This window comes from Tupaia chinensis, unplaced genomic scaffold (assembly GCF_000334495.1).
Source record: "Tupaia chinensis unplaced genomic scaffold, TupChi_1.0 Scaffold000354_1, whole genome shotgun sequence".
Classification (NCBI taxonomy): Eukaryota; Metazoa; Chordata; class Mammalia; order Scandentia; family Tupaiidae; genus Tupaia; species Tupaia belangeri.
The window spans coordinates 1,982,916-2,004,705 of NW_006159849.1; the positions used below are offsets into that span (position 1 = coordinate 1,982,916).

At 37.9% G+C, this 21,790-nt stretch overlaps 1 protein-coding gene across 5 annotated transcripts in view; it reads left to right on the forward strand.

Moving 5' to 3' along the window:
* GLIS3 (GLIS family zinc finger 3) overlaps nucleotides 1–21,790 on the forward strand; it is a 550,468-nt gene that overhangs the window by 409,501 nt on the left and 119,177 nt on the right. For all 5 annotated transcript variants that reach the window (XM_006152427.3, XM_006152430.3, XM_014589326.2 and 2 more), the window contains 2 exons: nucleotides 16,170–16,331; nucleotides 20,816–20,926. In XM_006152427.3, coding sequence (XP_006152489.1) covers nucleotides 16,170–16,331; nucleotides 20,816–20,926 — 273 coding nt within the window. The remainder of the gene's footprint in view (nucleotides 1–16,169; nucleotides 16,332–20,815; nucleotides 20,927–21,790) is intronic.

A 21,790-nucleotide genomic window follows, 5' to 3' on the forward strand; every position in this document is an offset into this window, starting at 1 on the left:
GCCGACTGAGTTTCAAGTCCCATACCTGGTGACTTGCTTTCTCATTTTCTTCTCTCTCACTCTGTCCCTCTCTGGTCAAAATAAAAAATAAAATAAATAAGTAAAGTTAAATAAATAAATAATTCTTTAAAAAAAACCAATAATATGTGTTCTGATGTGATGCAGGCTATATTCTTACATCCAATAATATATGGCAAAATGAATTTTTTCTCTTTCTCAAGGAATTTTGCCTCAAATGGTATTGGAAGTGCTTCAGCAAATATTAAGTCACGTATTCAATCAATTAATCATTTTTAAAATATATTTATTGAGCACCAAATATGTATTACGCACCCATAGATTATTGAAATTTCTAAAACATCCTTCTTTTCTCCATTAATAGAGTCCCTGAAGAGAGGCTATATCTAAGTATGAATATAAGAAGGACCAAGTTTTTTTTTGTTTTTTGTTTTTAAAAAAAAGGACCAAATTTTCGCTGGGCGCGTGTGTGTGCGTGCCCAAGATCCCGAGAGGAGAATGGAGGTGAAGGGATTGCGGCGTGACCATCCCCCCAGGGGGTGATTTCTCGCTTTCTGTCTCTCTGTCTCTCTCTGTCCGTCTGGCGAGCGCACACGCCCTATAGCAAAAACCTCTCCAAAAAAAAAGGACCAAATTTTGTCACAATTGGTAAATTGGTAGTAATATCCAGGACCCCTACCTTTGGCCAAAGAAAAAAAAAAGAAAGGTTCTTGCCATAAGGCTGAAAGCGCAACCTTGAGGTCCTTCTAGAATTGTCACGTTAACTCATTTATGCCAGGTCTCACTTCACATTTGTTTCTCAGCAGTCAGAGGTTCTGGGTGGCTCACAGTGTGTGTGTGTGTGTGTGTGTGTGTGTGTGTAGATATATATATATATATTTTTTTTTTTTTTAATTTGAGAGCTATAGTTAGTTAAAATGAAGATTATGCAAGGACCATAAGGCTCATAGTATATTCTAGCATGTAGACAGTGACTGAATGACCTGTGGGTCTCAAAACCTAAAAGGTTATCCTTGGAAATAGTTAAAGGATTTCATGGCACCTTCTTGCCCATGACTAAACTGTGTACATATGGAAAGAAGGGACTAGGTGTGAGAATGATTCCTTCATCAGCCAAGAAGGAGAAGCATTCAGGTATGAACTAGAATAGTTTAAAATCAGAGCAATGAAGGAGAAGAGCAAGTGGAAGGAATAAAGGATTTTCTGATCATCTGCTATGTGCCATTCAAGCTTGTGAGGGAACGTTGTATAGAAATGCCAAGGCTTGGGGCCAGCAGGTGGTGTGGTGGTTAGGGGTGCTGGACACCCCATGGCAGACCATGGTTCAAGTCCTGGTCTGCTTGCTTTCTGACCACCTGGTGGCTTGCTTTCTCACTTTCCCTCTCTCTCTCTTGCTCTGTCCCTCTCTGGTCAAATTAAAATAAATAAATAAAAGAAACAAATATATTTAATAAATAAATAAATATAATAAATTTAAATAAAAATTATTAAAAAAAATACTAAGCCTTGAAAGAAAAGGAACTGGAGGGGATGCATTTTGGAAGCAATCGAGTGAGTGGTTTTGATGAGCTTGTGTGGGTTGTCATAAAAGATTGTCAGTCCTTGGGCTGTGGAGCAGCACTGAGGTATCACTCTGTAATGGCCGTCAGGCTAATTCAAGATTTTCAGTTCCATTATTTTCCTATCTTCTTCTCTTTCAAGCCACAATTCACAGACAACTTTTAGCAAGAAATATAGGACTTACATTTAAGCAATGCGTAATGGAAATTGATGGCTTTTTGTTGAGAAAAGCAGTGTCAGAAAAATATCCCTGCCACACTCTTCCCCCTGTTCCAGTGGTGAAATTTTACATTTAAAAGTGAAAAGGCTTAAGATGTAATTTTTTAATCCTATCTTTCCTTCCCACTTGCATTTCTTCCAAAGCTTGTCAGGGCCAGATCTGGAATAGCAAGAACCATTAAAAATTTGGCATCTTGCATTCCAGTTTTTGGAATAAATTCAGTCTGGGCCAATTTATGGTAAATTATTCTCTTCGTGTGTGAATTTCCTTTCTCTCTTGGCAAATTTGTGCTTGCTTCTACACCCCTGCACACAGATCTTTAACACACACATTTACTCAGAATCCGTGTGGGATATGTGTGCAAGTGTTAAAGTGTGTGCTTGTGGTTATACCCACAAGTGCATATGCACATATTTGCACCTATGTGCCTATATGATAAGCAAATGACTTAAACAGTTTGTCTGGGAGGTTTGTGTTGCTGTATGTATGTTAGCATACATTCTGTTTCAACCCGCAAACAGTTTCTCAGTCAAGAGATGACAGAATTCAGCAATCATTTTGGGAAACACCATAGTAAATAAATATATTGCTTAGTTCTGTTGAACCAAGCATGCCAATTCTTAATAAAACTGAAGGCAAGCAGTGGCATTTCTCATCTTTGCAGTCAGAGACAATTAATTTCTAGGCAGCCAAGCCCACTGCCAATGGAAAAGACGTTGCTACAGCCCCTGTCATCTGAGCACAAACTCTGTAGCTAAGTTATAAACTGGGACATGAGATTGGAGTCTCTACCTCCCTTTCAGAGAGGCTGGCTCTAGGATGGTTGACTGAGACACACATCAGTTCTTTGGGGATACTTGATTCAGGGCAAGGTCCCAAAGATCTTTTTTCTTCTAATGAGAAACTCTGATGAGAGGTTCTTTCCTGGCGTATTTGAGAGCATATTAGTTCCATTTAAAAAAAAATTAAATAGTTTTATTTTCCTTTATGTATATAGAAAGCACACATTTATGTGCCTTGAATTATTGCTAATAACACATTCCCAAAGGATCGGTGGATGTTTAGTTGAAGTTTGGAAAAGGGTGTGAAATGAAAACAGCTCACTCTGGGACCATCAGTTGGCATAATGGCTATGTCGCTGGACTCCCATGTAGTCAACTGTGGTTTGAATCCTGGGCCTGGTGGCTTAAACTCATGCCAGGCCCGTGTGCATGCATGCCCAAGATCCCGAGAGGAGAATGGAGGAGAAGGGGTTGCAGTGTGGCCATCTGCCCTGGGAGGTGATTTCTCGCTTTCTGTCTCTCTGTTTCTCTCTGTCTTTCTGGTGAGCACACAGACCTTATAGCAAAAACCTTTCCAAAAAAAAAAGAAACAGCTCACTCACTTTAAGAGTAATGCTCTTAATTTCTCAGAACATCAATAAATAAGTTAATACATTTTCGCTACCAAAGGGAAAAAAAATACAATATGTTGTTATTAGTATTTTTACCCACATGGTTAGATATTAAAATAATTGAATGTAAATTTTTACAGTAGTTCTATAGGACGTTAAATTCCAACATCTAAAACCCATAAATGCATTTTATAGCTTTTGCAATGTTGACCATTTGATGTCATCATGAGCAATAACTAGCCCTACCTAATTAAAAGGCCTTAATGAGCTTACTACACAAGGAAGTCTACGAAATCAATATACTTTCTTACAAAGAGTTCATTCTCTCCATTTCGTTTAGCATTTATTTACCAAATAATCTGTGATCACTTGAGTATATGCCAAGTACTGTACGTAGTGCCGGCAATAAAAAGATTAATAAGACTCAGTACCTTGTCCTCATAAAGCTCACAGCCTAGTGGGAAAAACAATCCAATTAGTGTATTCCCATGTGTTTTGTGAACCAATGGACAGAGCGTGGTGGCATATGTGGGACTGACCCATTGTGCCTTAATGAAAGCCTAAAAGAAGGCTTACCAGAGGAGGTGGCACCAAGCTAAAGGGTCTCTAGGTTGTGACCAGGCACAAGGAGTGGCAGTGCAAAGGCAAGAGGCATGAAGGAGTGCATGCTTAATTGGGGAACTGCAGCTGGGCTGGACTAGAGCCAGGTGGGAGAGGTGGGGACCTAGAAGGGAGGAAAGGCCTGATCACATGCATATATGCTAAGCCATGAATCCATCCTACTTTCGTTCTCCCTCTTCCCCTCTTAGACCTTTATTCTCTCTGTCCTTGTTTTTCTCCCCATTTTCCCTTTCCTTTGGTTTCCTTGGTTCTTTTTTATGTCATCCATCCCTATCTGTCTTTTGAGAGTTGAAAATGTATTTCTGAGCCAGACCTTTCAGATAAACTAGAGATTTAGAGAATATTTCTTTTCCTTTTTTAGGTATGAAATAATTATTTATTGAAAAAAACACTATTTTGGATCCATGTGGAAAAAGTACCTCTCTTTGCACTCCACATTAAAAAGAAAGAGATTAATCAAAACAATCTTCGTTAACGATTCTCTTTCCATAGCCTTTTTAAAAATTTCTTCTTTACATTTAATTGTTGTACATCTCTATGACACACAATATAGTTTTTCAAAAACATCATTATGTTACCATCAAATCAAGGATATTACCATATACTTCTTTTCCATTGGAGAAATTTACATTCTTGTATCTGTGAAGTACTACCTCCTTAAGCCCTTCCCACCCCCAGCCCCCATCTCCCACCTCTAGCAAATCAAAACCACAATAAGATACCACTTAACCCCAGTAAGAATGACTATGATCAAGGAAATAAAGAATAAGGCCAGCAGGTGGCACAGTGGTTAAGGTGCTGAACTTTCACATGGCTGATTGTAGTTCAAGTCCCGGACCTTGCCAAGACCTGTTTTCTCTTTTTCTCTCTCTTTCTAGCGAATGACTGTGTCCTATAGCAAATTTTAAAATAATAAAACTAACTAATAAAATTAAGTAAATAATTATTTAAAAAGAAAGAACAAGTGCTGGTTAGGCTATGGTGAAAAGGGAACCGTCCTACACTGCTGGTAGAAATGTAACTTGGTTACTGCTGCTATGGAAAACAATATGAAAATTCCTCAAAAACCTACAAATTGAGTTTTAGAAGCTGTTTCTCATGGGACCAGCAGTTGGCTATGTCACTGGACTCCCATGTAATCGACCGTGGTTCAAGTTCTGGACCCCGTGGCTTAAACTCACACAGGGCACCTATGCATGCATGCCCAAGATCCCGAGATGAAAATGGAGGAGAAGGGATTGTGGCATGGCCATCACCCCTGGGGTTAGGGGGAGTGATTTCTCTGTCTCTCTCTTTCTGGCGAGCGCATGCTCCCTGTAGCAAAAACCTGTCTATTTTATAAAAATTTTAAAAAGGAAAAAAAAAAAGGTAACTGTTTCTCACATTAAAAAATATATATATATTGTCTAAAATCTAAAGGACAGTTTTCCTCCCATTACTCAGTTTCCTTACCTCTACAATGGTCACCTTACCTTTAGTATATAGAAAGTAACTTAGAGGCATTAAAACAGCCTGGGTCAGATTCCAGATTTATTCTGGATATAGTCCATCTCCTGAAGTGCACTGTGAACGCAGAAAAGGTAGCATTGAGCCTTGTGTTTCTTGTATCATCCCCAGAGCTTTATAAAATGCTGAATGTTTAAGAAAGTCAGTATGTGCATGGTCCATTTGTGGAACAGGGAATTGGTCACTTGGTATACTGATGCATACTTAAAGAGTTTGAAAGAATTCTTTAATATAGAATAATAAAATATCTGAATGTTGCTTTCATTTGTTTGCATTATATTACTTCTTAGAAGTATTATGCTTATGTAGATAGATGTAGAGTCTAGCAATGTGGTCAGAAATACAGGTACATAGAAAATTAAATACTTTAATTGCTTTTAGGTATTTTGATGCAGAACTAATTACATCACCATAAAACATATTTGGTCTACTGGCATGTAATCAGAGTGCATTTATTGTGGTCTGTCAACTCTAAAGTGTACATTCTCTCGTGGATATACATTCACAGATTGCATGAAATCAATGCTAATAAAAAACAACACAAACTTTTTGTTACATTTACACAACCTCCAGACATCTAGTTTTTCATTATTTGCCCTCTCACATCAATAATTATTGGCAGTTATTGTAGTTTTCTGGTGTTGTATTGATACAATATGAAAAATATATGACACCTTAGATTTGTTGACTAATTGCAGAGGGCCATATGATCTGTCTTAAATATCAGTGTTACTTAGAATTATTTTTCCAGTTGTGAATGTAATGCCTATGATGAGGTTCCATTGTCTCAGTCCTTTCAATTGTTAGAAACCAGACACTTGATAATTTCCATAAAAATTTAATTTGGCTCAAATGTTGGCACAGAAATAACATATTTCTCTCTACGTTGTCATGTGGCTTCTTGAAAACTGTTTTTCCTTTTTTTTTTTTTTTTTTTTAACCCTCATTTATTTTGCCACCTCATTTAGAGTACCCTTTTAAGGGTCAACTGCTACCCATGACCCAACTATTAAAAAGGAATGGATTGCCTTAATCCAAGAACAAACACAAACATACTGCCCATTTAAGTGACCTTTGTTTTATGCAGATTTCTTACTAATCAAAAGGAAGAAGCACAAGAAGCCAGGAAGTGGTATTTATGTGCTAGTTAATCTATTTGTTTTGTATATCAGAATAATAAGAGAAAACACAATAAAGAAAAGAAGTTTTTGGATTAATGCTATACAATTTTTAATAGTTCCAGAAAATCTGGATACACGGAGACTGTAGGACACACCAAAATGCCAGATGAATTGGTTGACTCAGTGAAGCCAAAGTGTCATCATTCCCTGCTCCAGAAGCCCCAGTCAAATCCAAGGGCAGGAAATGTTGATGATTGCAAAGGCAAATCTATTTAGATACCTGGAACCTTTGGAAACTCAGTTTGGGTTGCATTAATTTCCCTGAAGTCAAGAGGACCCAGATTAATCACTGATAATCCTATTGTGCCTTTGAATAATTTTCCACTGAGGGCACTATTACCCTTAATAGAACCTTTAAAGTGTTACAAAATCAGATACTACTTTTTAGAAACCAAAGGGAAACACAAAAGCTCCTATATATGGTCTTGTTATGGACAAGAGAGTGATTCAACTGCAGACATGAGTAAAATCACAAATTGCAAACACATGGAGACATGTTCTCTGTTCTCATTGTGGAATAGGTCATCAAAAAAGTCATGACGCATTTTTGCATAGGAAAATATAGAAAAATGTCATGACTTTTTTTACAACCTCATATTAGCCCAAATGTAATGAGAACAAAGGAATTCCACGTAACTCAGTGTAAGGGACTCACTAACTAGATAGTTTTTAGAAGCCTCAAAACATTGGAATAATTTTCTTTTCTCCCTTGATGTAACACTTCCTACAAATCGATGTGGTAATAGTAAGATTTGCTAGAGCATCCAATACTAATTAGAATACACTGGAAACAGAAACCAGAGTGGCAATGGGAAAGCCATATGTCCATTTACCAAGTCACCTGAAGGAGAAACAAAAATCAGATGGCCTCAGTGTATTTCTGTAGTCTTTCTGTTTTGGTTCTTTGTCCTTTTTTTTAATCCCTGACTTTTCTTCTACCCCTTCCCTGCTCTTGTCTGTTATTTTCTCAGCCTAACTTTTAAAATTAGATTTTACTGTTCCACACTCTAAGAACAAAGCTGTCACAGGCTCAGCAAAGGCAAGCCTTTTCTTTATTCTTTTATTTGTTCTCTAGTTCTTTTGTTTATTGTGTTTCTTTGTTCAAATCCCACCTAACTATACATTTTCAACACAAGGGTCTTTTAGTGAGCCTAGGACTCAGCTTCTCAAAGTGTAATCTTTGACCATTTAACATTTAGGGCCAGTAGATAGTGTGGTGGTTAAGGCATATGGCTGACTTACATGTTTTGAGTCCCGACCTGGCAGCTTGAAAAACACTCTGGGCACATGTGCATACATGCCCAAAATCTAGGAAGAGACTGGAGGAGAAAGGATTGCAGTGTAGCCATCCTCCTTGGGGGATGATTTCTCACTTTCCTTCTTTCTCTGTCCCTCTAGTGAGTGCACGTGCCTATGACAAGAATCTAAAAACAAAAACAAACCAGAAATATCACCCCCACCCCAAAACTATTGAATCACAATCCACATTTTAACGAGACTACCTTGGTGATTCATGTGCAGAGAAACCTGGGAAGCACTGTCTTAGAAAGGGACTTGTAGAACTAAGTCTAGCTGAATGTATGCATCTGGTTTCTTACCTCTCCTCAGGTATATAAGGTAACCTCAGGCTGTTCCTTTGGCCACCTCTTTTTGAGTCAAAGAAGAAGTAATCTCTGGTTTTCATGTTTGGAAGGTATAAGCTTGATTCAAGTGAACTTGAACTCTTGGGTTCACTGTGGAATTCACCTTGACTGTGTTCATGGTATAAGAAATATTTGCTGACCTTTCCCTCAGTGCCTTTCATCTCTGTTGTCTTTGGGCTGTATGTGGAGATGTCAACCAGCATATAATTCATCAGTCAATTCTTACTGCACATCACAGCATCAGGCATCACTAATGGGATTAATTGGTCTTGACTAGTGAAATTGTAAAAGCGTATACCTCCAAGGGTCGTAAACACTGAGGCTTAATTGAAATCAAATGCCCATTTTTTTAAAAAGCATGTCCAGCACTGTAGACTCCTTTCTGTTTGGGTTTTGTTGACATTAACAATGGTATAGAAGCCTGATCAAGAAAGATTTGCTGTTGTTCCTACTTTGAATATGAACTTAGGCTTCTCAGCACTCTAAGGAGTTGATTAGGGGAGGGAATAATATTCCACTTGATTATTGGTTACACATATGGACTAAATCCCATTTTAATGGTGCCTAATGAGCCTTTCATTTTTAGAACCTTACACAAAAGCCTCTAATAGAAAGGGAAAGTAATATTTCAAAGGTCATCTTAATGCTACTTAATGTCAACAATCCGTAATCAAGCCAATATATATAGACGGTGATTACAGTCCAGTTGTGATTCCTTAAATATGAAATAATCTTCTCAATTAGCAAAGTACTGCAAGCTAAGGTTCTTTAGGTTTAAGGCAACTTAAACTTTCTAATTAAAGTTTGTTACTTGAAAACAGCTTCAGAATTAAATAGCTCTTTCTTCATGAAATGCATTATTTTCAAAGCCTACGAGATTTAAAGTTCTGTCACTTACAGTTTGGTGCTCTGTCCTCAAATGTGCCCGTAAAGCCACTGAAATGTGCAATTGGGAAATGATGGCTTCCCTTCAGTGCTTTTCTCAATGGGGGAGTTAATGGGCAATAGAAAGGTGGAATATTTGGTTGGTCGGGAAGCCACTGAGAGATTATGTGGGCATACCTATTTTAGAACCAGACATCTACCCTGTAGCAGCTTCCAAAATTAGGAGTTTAAACAATCTCCCATAAGACATTGACATTCTAGGATTTTGTCCCATTTGCTATGGGAATGGATATAACCCCACCCTGCCCCAGAATGGAGATGTTCTTTTTCAGTCCTAGAATAGCAGCTACAGCGCTAACTCCTATGTCTGTTGTCCAAATCAGAAATGAGTAAATTCTGCACAATACTTCTATCTGAAGAGTATCGTATGAAAATGGACAATGATCATAATACAAATGATTTTTCCTAACCACCTGTTCACACGGTAGAGCACTCTAGAACCTCTTAGAGGGCTTGTTAGCATTCAGATGGCTGAGCACCACCCCCAGGATTCTGAGTCTGCCTGGGATAAGAGTCAGATAATTTATATTTCTGACATGTACCCAGGTGATGCTGAAGCTGCTGATCCTGGAACCACATCTTTGTGAACCACTGCTCAGGGCCCCTGAGTGTATAACTTGTTATTGTATGCCTTGACCTCATGTTCATCCTCACATGAGCAAAGTTTGAGTTTTGTTCACTTTGTTCTTTCCAGTGCCTCAAACACCATGACATGCTCTTATGGCTTACTCTGAATTTGTTGAAGAAGGTGGGGAGGGGGTGTAGAATGCTGTATAGATAGAATTACTTGAATAGAGGAAGATACCTGAGAAGGAACTCACATAGAAAAAAGGATCAATGAACACTGGACTCTTCTCAACCACCACTGCTCCCCACCTTATTGCTTTGGATTTGTTTTTCTCTCATTTTTAAAGTTGATTTATTTGTTTGTTTCATGAAAGAGACAGAGATAGAGGGAGACAGTCACCTTAACAGTCTCTTCATGCTTCAGTATACTCATCTCAACCATCCCAGATGGATAATAGGCATGCATGCTCCTACCTGGAGTGTGGATAAAGTCTCAGATGTGAACTCAGGACCTTCCTATTTGAGTCCATTTATGCTACTCCTGCATGACTGCCTGGCCTGTCTCTCTTTTGTGTTATACTCGTCCTCCTTCTGCTTCCTTCTTGGACTTTTAGAGTTTGTTGCTTTGGTACTGTCTTCCTCTATGTGGTCTGTTTTTGAACCTGAGATAGCCTCAGATTGCTGATCCAGTTGTGTATCTCTGTGCCATTGAGTTCCCAGTTTCATAGTCAGTCCAGGAAGGAGAGGACTTGAGCTGAGGATATTGGCCAGTTTTTGTGTAGGAGCTGGTGGTGGCATTGACATGAGCCATCAGTGGACCATTTGGACCTTAGACCTCAGGATGGACCTTGTATTTTAGGAACTTCAGTGAGAAAGCATCTGGCCAAACTCAAGGCAACACTTCTAATGGTTCTTGCTTTCCTAAGCATAGATATTCATTTACAAGTTGAGGCACACTAAAAATTTGGAATCCATGAAAAAATAAGGATAAAAAAGGCACCCATTGTCCCAAACACCCAAAGAATCCAGTTTGTATGTTTTGTCTCAATCTGTACATCTGCCTTAGTTTAGCTTATTTTAATGCATTTGCATTTAATTGAACTTATAAATCTACAGGTAAAGGTACCTGAGGAAATTCCTGTGCTGAATTACAGGTTTTTTCCTATAATAAATGATAATGAGTCATTATAAAATCGTTTGTTTCAAGTTTGATCCAGATCCATTAGAGAAATTAACAATGACTTCTTCCTCTTCCAGCAGAATCATTACTGTGGTAAATTCATTTAGGTGTAGTCTCTCCATACGCCTGTGATGATTTGGGTGTTAGGCCACCCATCAAGCTGTTTGTCAATCTGTTAGTGCCTGATTTTTATTGGTCTTGGGTTCATGACTCCTTCAAGTAAATTTCTTCAGCAAGATTGAGTGGGTAGTGTGTATGAGCCCTTACATACATGAAATTGCCTTTCTCCTACTTTTATTCATGCAACTCAGTAAGGCCAAACCCTTTACTCTTAATCTTTTCCTCTGAAAATACTGTAATATTACTCTGTTGTCTTCTGACCTTTTTTTGTTATAGAGGAAATATCTGTTATCAGTTGGATTTTCATTATTTTAGAGATAATCCTTTTGTTGTCATTTTCAGTTTGGATGCTCATATTTTCCTCCTTCTTTGTTATTTAAAAAATGGTCAGAATATTCTGAGATGTTTATTTTTCACTGATTTTCTTAGAATGCAGTGAGCCCTTTGACCTTTGATTATTGCTTTTGTTGATAGTAATAACAGTGATCTATTGAGGTGGGATTTTTTTAAGAATTATTTATTTAATTTTATTTATTATGATGATAATTTTTTTAAAATTTGCTATAGGGCACATATACTCACGAGAAAGAGAGAGAGAGAGAGATGGCAAGCCTTCAGGTTCAGGACTCGAACCACAGTCGGCCATATGGGAGTCCAGAACCTTAACCACTATGCCACCTGCCAGTCCCCAATCAGTTGAGTTTTAACTGACATGTAAGTGGACATTTAACTGCAGAGGCCTTACAAGGCTAGTCTACAGTTTGTGCCTGATCCCATGGACAGTTTGACGTAGTCTAACACAAGTCTATGATACCTCTAATCACTCTGTGGTAGAACCAGAGGTCCAGTTTGACCAATATTCACAGAACCTTCATCAGTCTATTCTAAAGTAGCTCTCCATTCCCATCCTGGTACCGTAACAATGCAGCTTTCTCTCTGACAAAGATCTGAGATGGCCATAGGAGGGAGTGGATGCTGAGGCCTGGCCGAGTCTGGGTATGCATCCCTAGCTGGCTCCAGCTAGGAACTGGGCTTCAGGCTTGGCATGTCCGAAACCACAAGCTCATTTCAGACCTAAGTGTGGTCCACTGGGTGGTTCCAAGTAAAATAAACTGAGTTTCAGGAGTTTGCTCTGAGTCCTCACGCAAAAACAACCTTAAAAACAGGCATTTGGTTGGCAGAGACCCTTTGCTGGAAATTAGGTGGTGTGTGCAGGGTGGGGGGGTGGTAATTTTGAGCCCTTTGTTCTCAAACTTGAAACCCACTTGAAAACTGTAGAAATGAGCCCCTTAACTTCACTCTCCCTCTAGCAACATGGCATTATATGCCTTTCACTTTGCTGAAAAAGTAGTTGGCTTCGTCAGCATTCGTCTTCTGTTCAGGCTAAATTTATTTTTATGTGAAATAGAAATCAGGAAAACACCAAAATTATTTTAAGCAAAATATCAAAATTGAAATAAACCAACATATGTCTGTGAAACATGTATAACTCTCAATCAAAAATAAGTACAACTTTCATAAATTTCTTAAAATACACCAGCATGCAAAATCTGGACAACTTAAATAGATGGAGTTATGACATGTTTGATTATTCTGTCTACTTAGTTCATCCTTTACTGATGGATGAAAATTCCAACTACCAAGAACCTGGCTGTGGATCATCTCTTCATGAACAATGACCTCCCTCATCTATTGTCCTAAGTTAGAGAACCAAGGAGTTTTTATTAAATTTCTTGCAGCACAGTTACACCTAATTTTGAATGAAAACTGTTCTGAACTTAACTTCTTAAGTTATAGCCTGTCCTGTCTATCCTACCCCACCACCTACATTTCTCTCTAAGAAGTAAGGTTTCTTGGTTGCTTCAACATATTATCCTTTGTTCTAGTACGTTTCCCATATATATATTTTTTGAGAGGTTTTTGCTATGCACTCATCAGAAAGACAGGTGTGCACTTGCCAGAAAGATAGAGAGAGATAGAGAGACAGAAAGCGAGAAATCACACTCCCCAGGGGGGAGAGCCATGTTGTAATCCTCTCTCCTGCATTCTCTTCTTGGGATCCTGGGCATGCAAGCTCATGCACCCAGCATGAGTTTAAGCCACCGTGTCTGGGACCCAAACCGCGGTTGACTACATGGGAGTCCAGTGACATAGCCATTACGCCAATTGCTTGTCCTGGTTTCCCATATTTCTAAGTTTCCCTTCTTGTGGGAACTCAAACAGGATTCAAACTGGGGCTTAACACCAAGAAAAGAGTTAAAAGATAAATCCCCATCTCACTTCTATGCTTGATTTATAGGCTTTCTCTAACACACCTTCTGTATTAGACTCTCACTTCCCGGATTGTAATCACTTTGACTCTAAAATATTTGATATTGCTAGTATGATAAACATGATATTTTGCCTACTGAAAACATTAAGTAAATGTTACCATCAAAAGATGTTGACAGAGGGACCAGCAGGTGGCATGGTGGTTAAGGTGCTGGACACTCCCCCATGGCTGACCACAGTTTGAGTCCTGGTACTGCTGGCCTGCTTTCTCACTTTCCCTCTCTCTGTGTGTCTCTCTCTGGTCAAATTAAAATAAGTGATGAATAAATAAAATTTAAAAAAATGTTGATGGGGACCAGCAGATGGCATAATGGTTACGTTGTTGGACTCCCACATAATCAACCTGGTTTGAGTCCGATTCCCGGGAGCTTAAACTTCACGCCAGTTGCACATGCATTTGTGCCCAAGATTCCAAGAGAGGAATAGAGGAGAAGGGATTGGCATGACCATCCCTCCTGGGGTTTGATTTCTCGCTTTCTATCTCTGTCTGTCTCTGTCTCTATCTCTTTGGCAAGTGCATGTGCCCTATAGCCAAAAAAAAAAGAAAGAAAGAAAAACTCTCAAAAAAATAAATGTTGACAAATGGATGTTGCATTTATTAAGATCTTCACTCTTATGTTTAATTGCTCTCTTCATGGGTTAGATAACAAAATTTCTTTTAAAATTTAAGACATACTATTAATTTATTTTGAAAATGATTTAGCGCTAAATGAATGATCTGTGTTCCCACTTTTTTTTTCTTTTTTCTGGGAGAGGTTTTTATTTTATTTACTTATTTATTTTTGGGCACATGCACTCGCCAGACAGACAGAGAGAGACAGCGAGAAATCACCCCCCTGGGGGGATGGCCACGCCGCAATCCCTTCTCCTCCATTTTCCTCTAGATAGAGAGAGATAGAGAGACAGAAAGCGAGAAATCACACTCCCCAGGGGGGAGAGCCATGTTGTAATCCTCTCTCCTGCATTCTCTTCTTGGGATCCTGGGCATGCAAGCTCATGCACCCAGCATGAGTTTAAGCCACCGTGTCTGGGACCCAAACCGCGGTTGACTACATGGGAGTCCAGTGACATAGCCATTACGCCAATTGCTTGTCCTGGTTTCCCATATTTCTAAGTTTCCCTTCTTGTGGGAACTCAAACAGGATTCAAACTGGGGCTTAACACCAAGAAAAGAGTTAAAAGATAAATCCCCATCTCACTTCTATGCTTGATTTATAGGCTTTCTCTAACACACCTTCTGTATTAGACTCTCACTTCCCGGATTGTAATCACTTTGACTCTAAAATATTTGATATTGCTAGTATGATAAACATGATATTTTGCCTACTGAAAACATTAAGTAAATGTTACCATCAAAAGATGTTGACAGAGGGACCAGCAGGTGGCATGGTGGTTAAGGTGCTGGACACTCCCCCATGGCTGACCACAGTTTGAGTCCTGGTACTGCTGGCCTGCTTTCTCACTTTCCCTCTCTCTGTGTGTCTCTCTCTGGTCAAATTAAAATAAGTGATGAATAAATAAAATTTAAAAAAATGTTGATGGGGACCAGCAGATGGCATAATGGTTACGTTGTTGGACTCCCACATAATCAACCTGGTTTGAGTCCGATTCCCGGGAGCTTAAACTTCACGCCAGTTGCACATGCATTTGTGCCCAAGATTCCAAGAGAGGAATAGAGGAGAAGGGATTGGCATGACCATCCCTCCTGGGGTTTGATTTCTCGCTTTCTATCTCTGTCTGTCTCTGTCTCTATCTCTTTGGCAAGTGCATGTGCCCTATAGCCAAAAAAAAAAGAAAGAAAGAAAAACTCTCAAAAAAATAAATGTTGACAAATGGATGTTGCATTTATTAAGATCTTCACTCTTATGTTTAATTGCTCTCTTCATGGGTTAGATAACAAAATTTCTTTTAAAATTTAAGACATACTATTAATTTATTTTGAAAATGATTTAGCGCTAAATGAATGATCTGTGTTCCCACTTTTTTTTTCTTTTTTCTGGGAGAGGTTTTTATTTTATTTACTTATTTATTTTTGGGCACATGCACTCGCCAGACAGACAGAGAGAGACAGCGAGAAATCACCCCCCTGGGGGGATGGCCACGCCGCAATCCCTTCTCCTCCATTTTCCTCTTGGGATCTTGGGCACACATGCACACACGCCCGGCATGAGTTTTAAGCCACTGGGTCCAGGACATGAACCGCGGTTGACTACGTGGGAGTCCAGCGACATAGCCATTACGCTAACTGCTGGTCCCCCCTACCCACCGTTTCTTTTTAAAAGCATGCTAAAAATGTTATTCCATTAGGCTTGGTATCACCCTATTGACACTCTCTTAGGAGTTCAAAAATTCGTACAAATATAGTCAAGGGAGTTTCTGATCATGTCAATCCAATAGACACATGCATTTTTTATCCTCAGTTCTTGGGTCTTTAATTCTCCTTTTTTCTCATACATCTGATTTTTTTGTTAGTTCATTAGTTGTCAGAAAGTTTCTTCCTTCCTGGTTCCTTCAATTTAGACCAATTTGGAAATGGAAAAGTGTGTTAACTTTTTAATAAATCTTTAAGATACACATTACTGTATTTTTATTAACTGAGCCAGATGGCTCGCAGCAAATTTTCTCTGACATAAGTAATCACAGAAATCAGTTTGGGACCCAGATCTGGTACGGAAAGTGGCATGTATATTCAGTGGAAAAATGCAATTCCCATAAACACATGGGTATTTTTAGAAGTATGTGTTACTGTTTGGATTTCAGTTTATTTTATTGTTTTAGGCTAAGTACAAACTAAGGACTTTGCTTTTGTTTTTGTTTTTGTTTTTTATGCCCCAGACTCATTCAAGGTCCTTCTTAACAACCCCAAATTACTTTCTTTTTGCAGTTTGAAGGTTGCAAGAAGGCCTTTTCAAGGCTTGAAAATCTCAAGATTCACTTGCGAAGCCACACAGGCGAGAAACCGTATTTGTGCCAGCATCCAGGCTGTCAGAAGGCATTCAGTAACTCCAGCGACCGCGCCAAACATCAGAGGACACATCTGGACACTGTAAGAATGACAGGAGTTTCCAACTTCCAGCCCAAAGCCCCAGCCTGAGGAAGTGCCAGTTTGATAGCGAGAGGGTGAAAGTGTTTGCTTAATGGTCTGCAAGTTACAGGGATGAGCAGTGTTAGAGACCCTGGGGCAGAGCTGGAAGGGGCCCTGTATGACTGTTTCATTTTTCTAGTTTCAGGTTTTCCTAAATATTACCACTTCCTGGGACAACCAGGTTGCTTGGTCACCTTCATGCACAAAGCAAAAAAGCAACTGGGGAGCTGTTCTGTAGTAAACTATAGTACAGAGAAAATTATCACTAGCAATTGGGCAGTAAAATAAGTGTTTGAGTATCAAGACACATCAAAATAGATCACGTATGCTGTTTCTAGAAAAATGAAGAGAGAGAGAGAAAGTATGTGTGTGTGTGTTTCATCTGACTCTTTTTCTTCTCATCAAAGAGCTCCACAGTTGGCATGGTTTTTCATAGTGAATCTGGCCTTTCACTTTAAAAGCCACCTGGAATTTTCACCTTCAAGCGATCTAGAAAGGAACAGCAAATTTCTCCCAAGAGTTCAGTTTCATCATGCTTCCTATGTGTTAACAGCCACATATTCTTTGACATCAACCCTGTGAGAACAATTGATTTTCATTATTATACCTTTAACTCCCTTACACTGCCACGTTTTGCTCAGTTGCAAATGCCTTTTCTAGGACTCTTGTCTCTTATTTTCTCAATTATGTTGATAGCCCTCCTTTGCGTTTCTCAGGTTTCAATGCCATTTTCCTTACATGAGTCCAAGTAGACTGTATGTAATTTCACTTCACTTAACAAAACCATCAGGATAAATGTATTATACACATCACAGATCTTTTATCCCACGTTCTTGCAAATAATGTATTCATGACAGTACTTTTTCAGTGTTAACATTCTGATGCCTATTATTAAACTACATCAGAGTTTGAATTTTGAAAAGATACTGTTATTTCTACACACCTTCTCATACATATTTAAGATTTCTTCTGATGTTATAGTTGACATATTTATTAAATTTTATATTAGTCTCCATTAGTCATATTGCTAGAAGTTATTTTACCTATATGTCACATAACCTTTCTAAACAGAATTATCTCCTAATATACATAAATCTGATGGTTTGTCTAGTACATATTCAAAATATAATTAGAGCAATGTAGGTATAGGATAATCCCTTTTGGTGTTAGCTGAATCAAATTCAATGATTTTTAGGATCAATAGAATTGAATATTACATGAATAAATTTGGTGAACAATAGGGTTTTTTTTTAAAGTAGAAAACCAAAAAAAAGAATAAATTATGTTAAAATGTCCTATTTTGTTGTATCTAAATAGTCTTGGTAGAATCCAATACATTTTCCAATTTGTCATTAAACTTTATCATGGAAGAATGAACATTCATGAGACAAGATTGTCTTAAGAAATTGCTTCTACTCTAGCTAGTTATCTGTAGTTTGAAAGAACTATTGTGAGACTAAGTGTTATGGTTCTACAATACCCTTCTTTGCTTGTAGCTAATTTTAACTAATCAAATGAAGAACATTTTAAAAAATCACTTTTGAATTTAAAAAACACATGTCTCTTTTAAAAACTTCTGAGGAGGGACCAGCAGTTAGCATAATGGCTGTCGCTGGACTCCCATGTAGTCGACTGCGGTTCGAGTCCTGGACCCAGCGGCTTAAACTCACACCAGGCATGTGTGCCCAAGATCCCAAGAGGAGAATGGAGGAGAACTGATTGTGGCGTGGCCATCCCTCCTGGGGGGTGCTTTCTCGCTTTCTGTCTCTCTGTCTCTGTCTGGCGAGCACATGTGCCCTAAGGCAAAAACCTCTGAAAAAAAATAAATAAATAAAAACTTCTGAGGAAAACTACCTAAGAAAATAATTTAATGCAATAGCTTTTAAAACTCAGCTCTTTTGTTTTGTTTTTAGGAAAATATTATTTCTTTATTAAATCTTTTAAAATCATCATTTTTCCTTTAATTTCTAAACTTGCTCCTGTTTAAATTTTCACTAGATTTAACGTATTAGTAATCTCTTTTAAAATAATACAGAAATTAAACACTTGTTTTAAAAGCAAACTGTAGTTGCTGGAAGAATTTATGATTTAAATTTAGGTTCTTACTCCCTTTCACTAAGCAGTCCTTATACTTAAGGTTGTTAGAATTTTGGATAAAGTATCTTTCTTCGACTGAGCAGTTTCTTTTTTTTTCCTCATGGGAAAGTAGTTTTCCCATTTTTGGCTTTATAATTCTATCCTAGAAAGTTTTATTCATTGATTTCTCTATTAGCATCTTAATATCTAAACAAGGGAAGTAATTATACATTATAGATGAAAAATAATGAAATATCTAGGTTGATGAAGCATAGTATGCCATTTCAAGCGTACTCTGAGACAAAGTGGCAACTTCAACAGTACTACTTAGACTATTCCTTGACTTCACTATTTTGGTAAACTGGTCCCAATGAGAGAAGTGAAGGCTAGCTAGGAAGAATGGTACATATTCAAGGTTTCTCCGAGAACTTTTAAATTCAAATACAAAATGACATTATCAACTCAAATCATGGTGACCACTGTAATAAGAGCACATCAATTTATATGACATGTTAATATTCCCAAAGCCTTTTACTTGCAGCATATGCTGTAATGCTCATACTGTGAGCCAATGTGGTCACAGTGTGACTGCCAGGAAAGGCATTGGCTAATTGCTCTCCTAAAGACAGGCCAGGGTAGGGAAGGCTAGTGTTAAAAAGCCACATGAACTCTGAAAAGATCCCGTCTACAGAAAATCTTTGCTTCCCCATTGAAACTCATCAGCAAGTAATGTGAGCCAGTAACTGGATCACTATTTTGTAAAAATTGTGAGATCATGAGGACCTAGTCCATGCAATATTCAGTGTTAGATCTGTTAGACCTTTTAAAAGTTTAGGAAAATGTGTATTATGAAAAAAAGCTATGCATGGAGTTCAAAAAAGTTTTTGCCCTAAAATAAACTTGTACTTTAATTTCATTTTCCGTAAAGGCTTTGATCTCCCCTCATATGTAACACCGTGCCCAACACATTCTGGTGGGTGGTTCAATTCATCATCAGCTGTTGGGTGGTTCAATCCATCAGTCAGTCAGTCAATGAACAAACACATTACACTTAGAATTCAAATTGTGTGTGTCAAGTTAAGTTATATGTTCATGATTTTACCTTGTTATTAAAATAAAAAAAATACCTAAAAAGGGAGAGTTTGAATCATAAATATGGCTTCCAGCAGGGCAAATAATAGAATACACATGTACATTAGGCCACAAAATTCACATGCCAATGGAGCAAATGCAAATGCACATACACGTGTGTGTGTGTCTGTGTGTGTGTGTGTGTGTGTGTGTGTGTGTGTGTGTGTGTTTAGTCAATTACATAAGAGGTTTCTAGAGCAAAAGTCCTCTTTTACAGACAGGGTTTCACTTCTCCTCTTTACATTTTTATCATTTATGTACCACTCTGATATCTCATGTGATGAGGTGCTAAGTAGATCCTTGACTGCTAATATGTCTTATTAATACATTTAATCCTGTGATTTTATTTCCCCCCCCTCCAGTTCTTATAATAAGCAGAAGGTTTTGATTTATCTTGCAACTGAAGAGTCATAGTCTCAAACCCTTGATACAAATGTTGTCATTTAAGTAGGTGTCAGTGCTGAAATTTGAATAGGTGTGAGGTGTTCTCACTCATTCATTCATTTGTTCCTATTATGTACCAAGCCCCAGGGATACAAAAATAAAACAATCCTAGACTCAGCATTAGGCTTCTCACCTCATATCTCCCAGGACCATGGGGGAATTGGATTAACCAAAAATGTGTCTCCTTACTGCATTCAACCAAGGCCTTATTCACATAACTCTGGTTAGCACCAAGACTCCTCTGCAACTAATAATATTAATGTTTCTCTTGCTGATTTTTCATGTATCTGTTTGAAATCTACTGTCTCTTGCCCACTTTATGCTAATTTTCCCTTCTTGATTCTCTCCCTCTCTCTTTCTAAATCAGGTTACTTCCGAAATATACCCAGTCTTTTCTGGACTTTTCTACAGCTTCTTTACCTGACCCTTAAAGAATATGTATTTACTAATTTCTGACAATACCAAAGATTGTTCTCAGGGAAACGTAACTGTAAGTATGACGGGAGATACTTACTAATTTCCACATTAAAAAATGCCACAAGAGATCTCATGGTCAGAGTGTATTTGAAGGTAATCTCTTAAAAATCATCAAGGATAGGCTGTCTCTTTGTTTCTTGAAAGTTTACACTTCCCATTACCAGGAGGTAAAGTTACTGGACTTTCTAATTAAAATGCATGAGTATTATCCAGCATTTTACACTAGTCAGCTCTGAAATCAATCGTCTTTGAGTAAAACCTTCCCCAGTTACCTTATGATTTAACCACAGCTGTTTCTTTCTTTCTTTCTTATTTAGAAACCTTATGCTTGTCAAATTCCAGGATGTACCAAACGCTACACAGACCCAAGTTCCTTAAGAAAGCATGTGAAGGCACATTCTTCCAAAGATCAACAAGCAAGGAAAAAGGTAATTTTACAAGAGAAGTTTCTAGCCAGGAAAAGCACACTTAAATTACTCTTGCAGTACTTGGAGATTCTGCAGGGTATTGAAAATTCTTTTATTTCTCAAGGTATAACATGCTGTAGCCTGTTTAAGGAGGGAAGTCTTCCATGAAGTAATAGCAAGGTTATGGTTTTCATAGCTGATATAGCCAGATAAGACTTTCTGGGGAAGGCTTATAGAAGAGAAGGTGATGTGACGGTTAAGGCACTGGATACTCCTACATGGCCAACTAAGGTTCAAGTCTCAGACCTGGTGGTTTGCTTTCTCACTTTCCCCTCTCTCTTTCTCTGTCTCTCTCTGATCAAGTTAAAATAAATGAATGAATAAGTAAAATTAAATAAGATAATTCTTTTAAAAAAAGAGAGAGAAATCTTATAAGTCACCTAAACCAGAAAATAACAAAAGGCTTTAATGGAAATAAGCCCAGAAAGCTAAAGAAAATTGAATTAAGAAAAACAACAATAACAACAAAATACTTTTCTAGAGAGAATGCTTACTAAGGTTCAAGTCTCAGACCTGGTGGTTTGCTTTCTCACTTTCCCCTCTCTCTTTCTCTGTCTCTCTCTGATCAAGTTAAAATAAATGAATGAATAAGTAAAATTAAATAAGATAATTCTTTTAAAAAAAGAGAGAGAAATCTTATAAGTCACCTAAACCAGAAAATAACAAAAGGCTTTAATGGAAATAAGCCCAGAAAGCTAAAGAAAATTGAATTAAGAAAAACAACAATAACAACAAAATACTTTTCTAGAGAGAATGCTTTTTCATAAAATACTAATCGGCTAAAATCATTTTAGCCTTAATGAAGAAGGCTAGTGAATCTCTAGG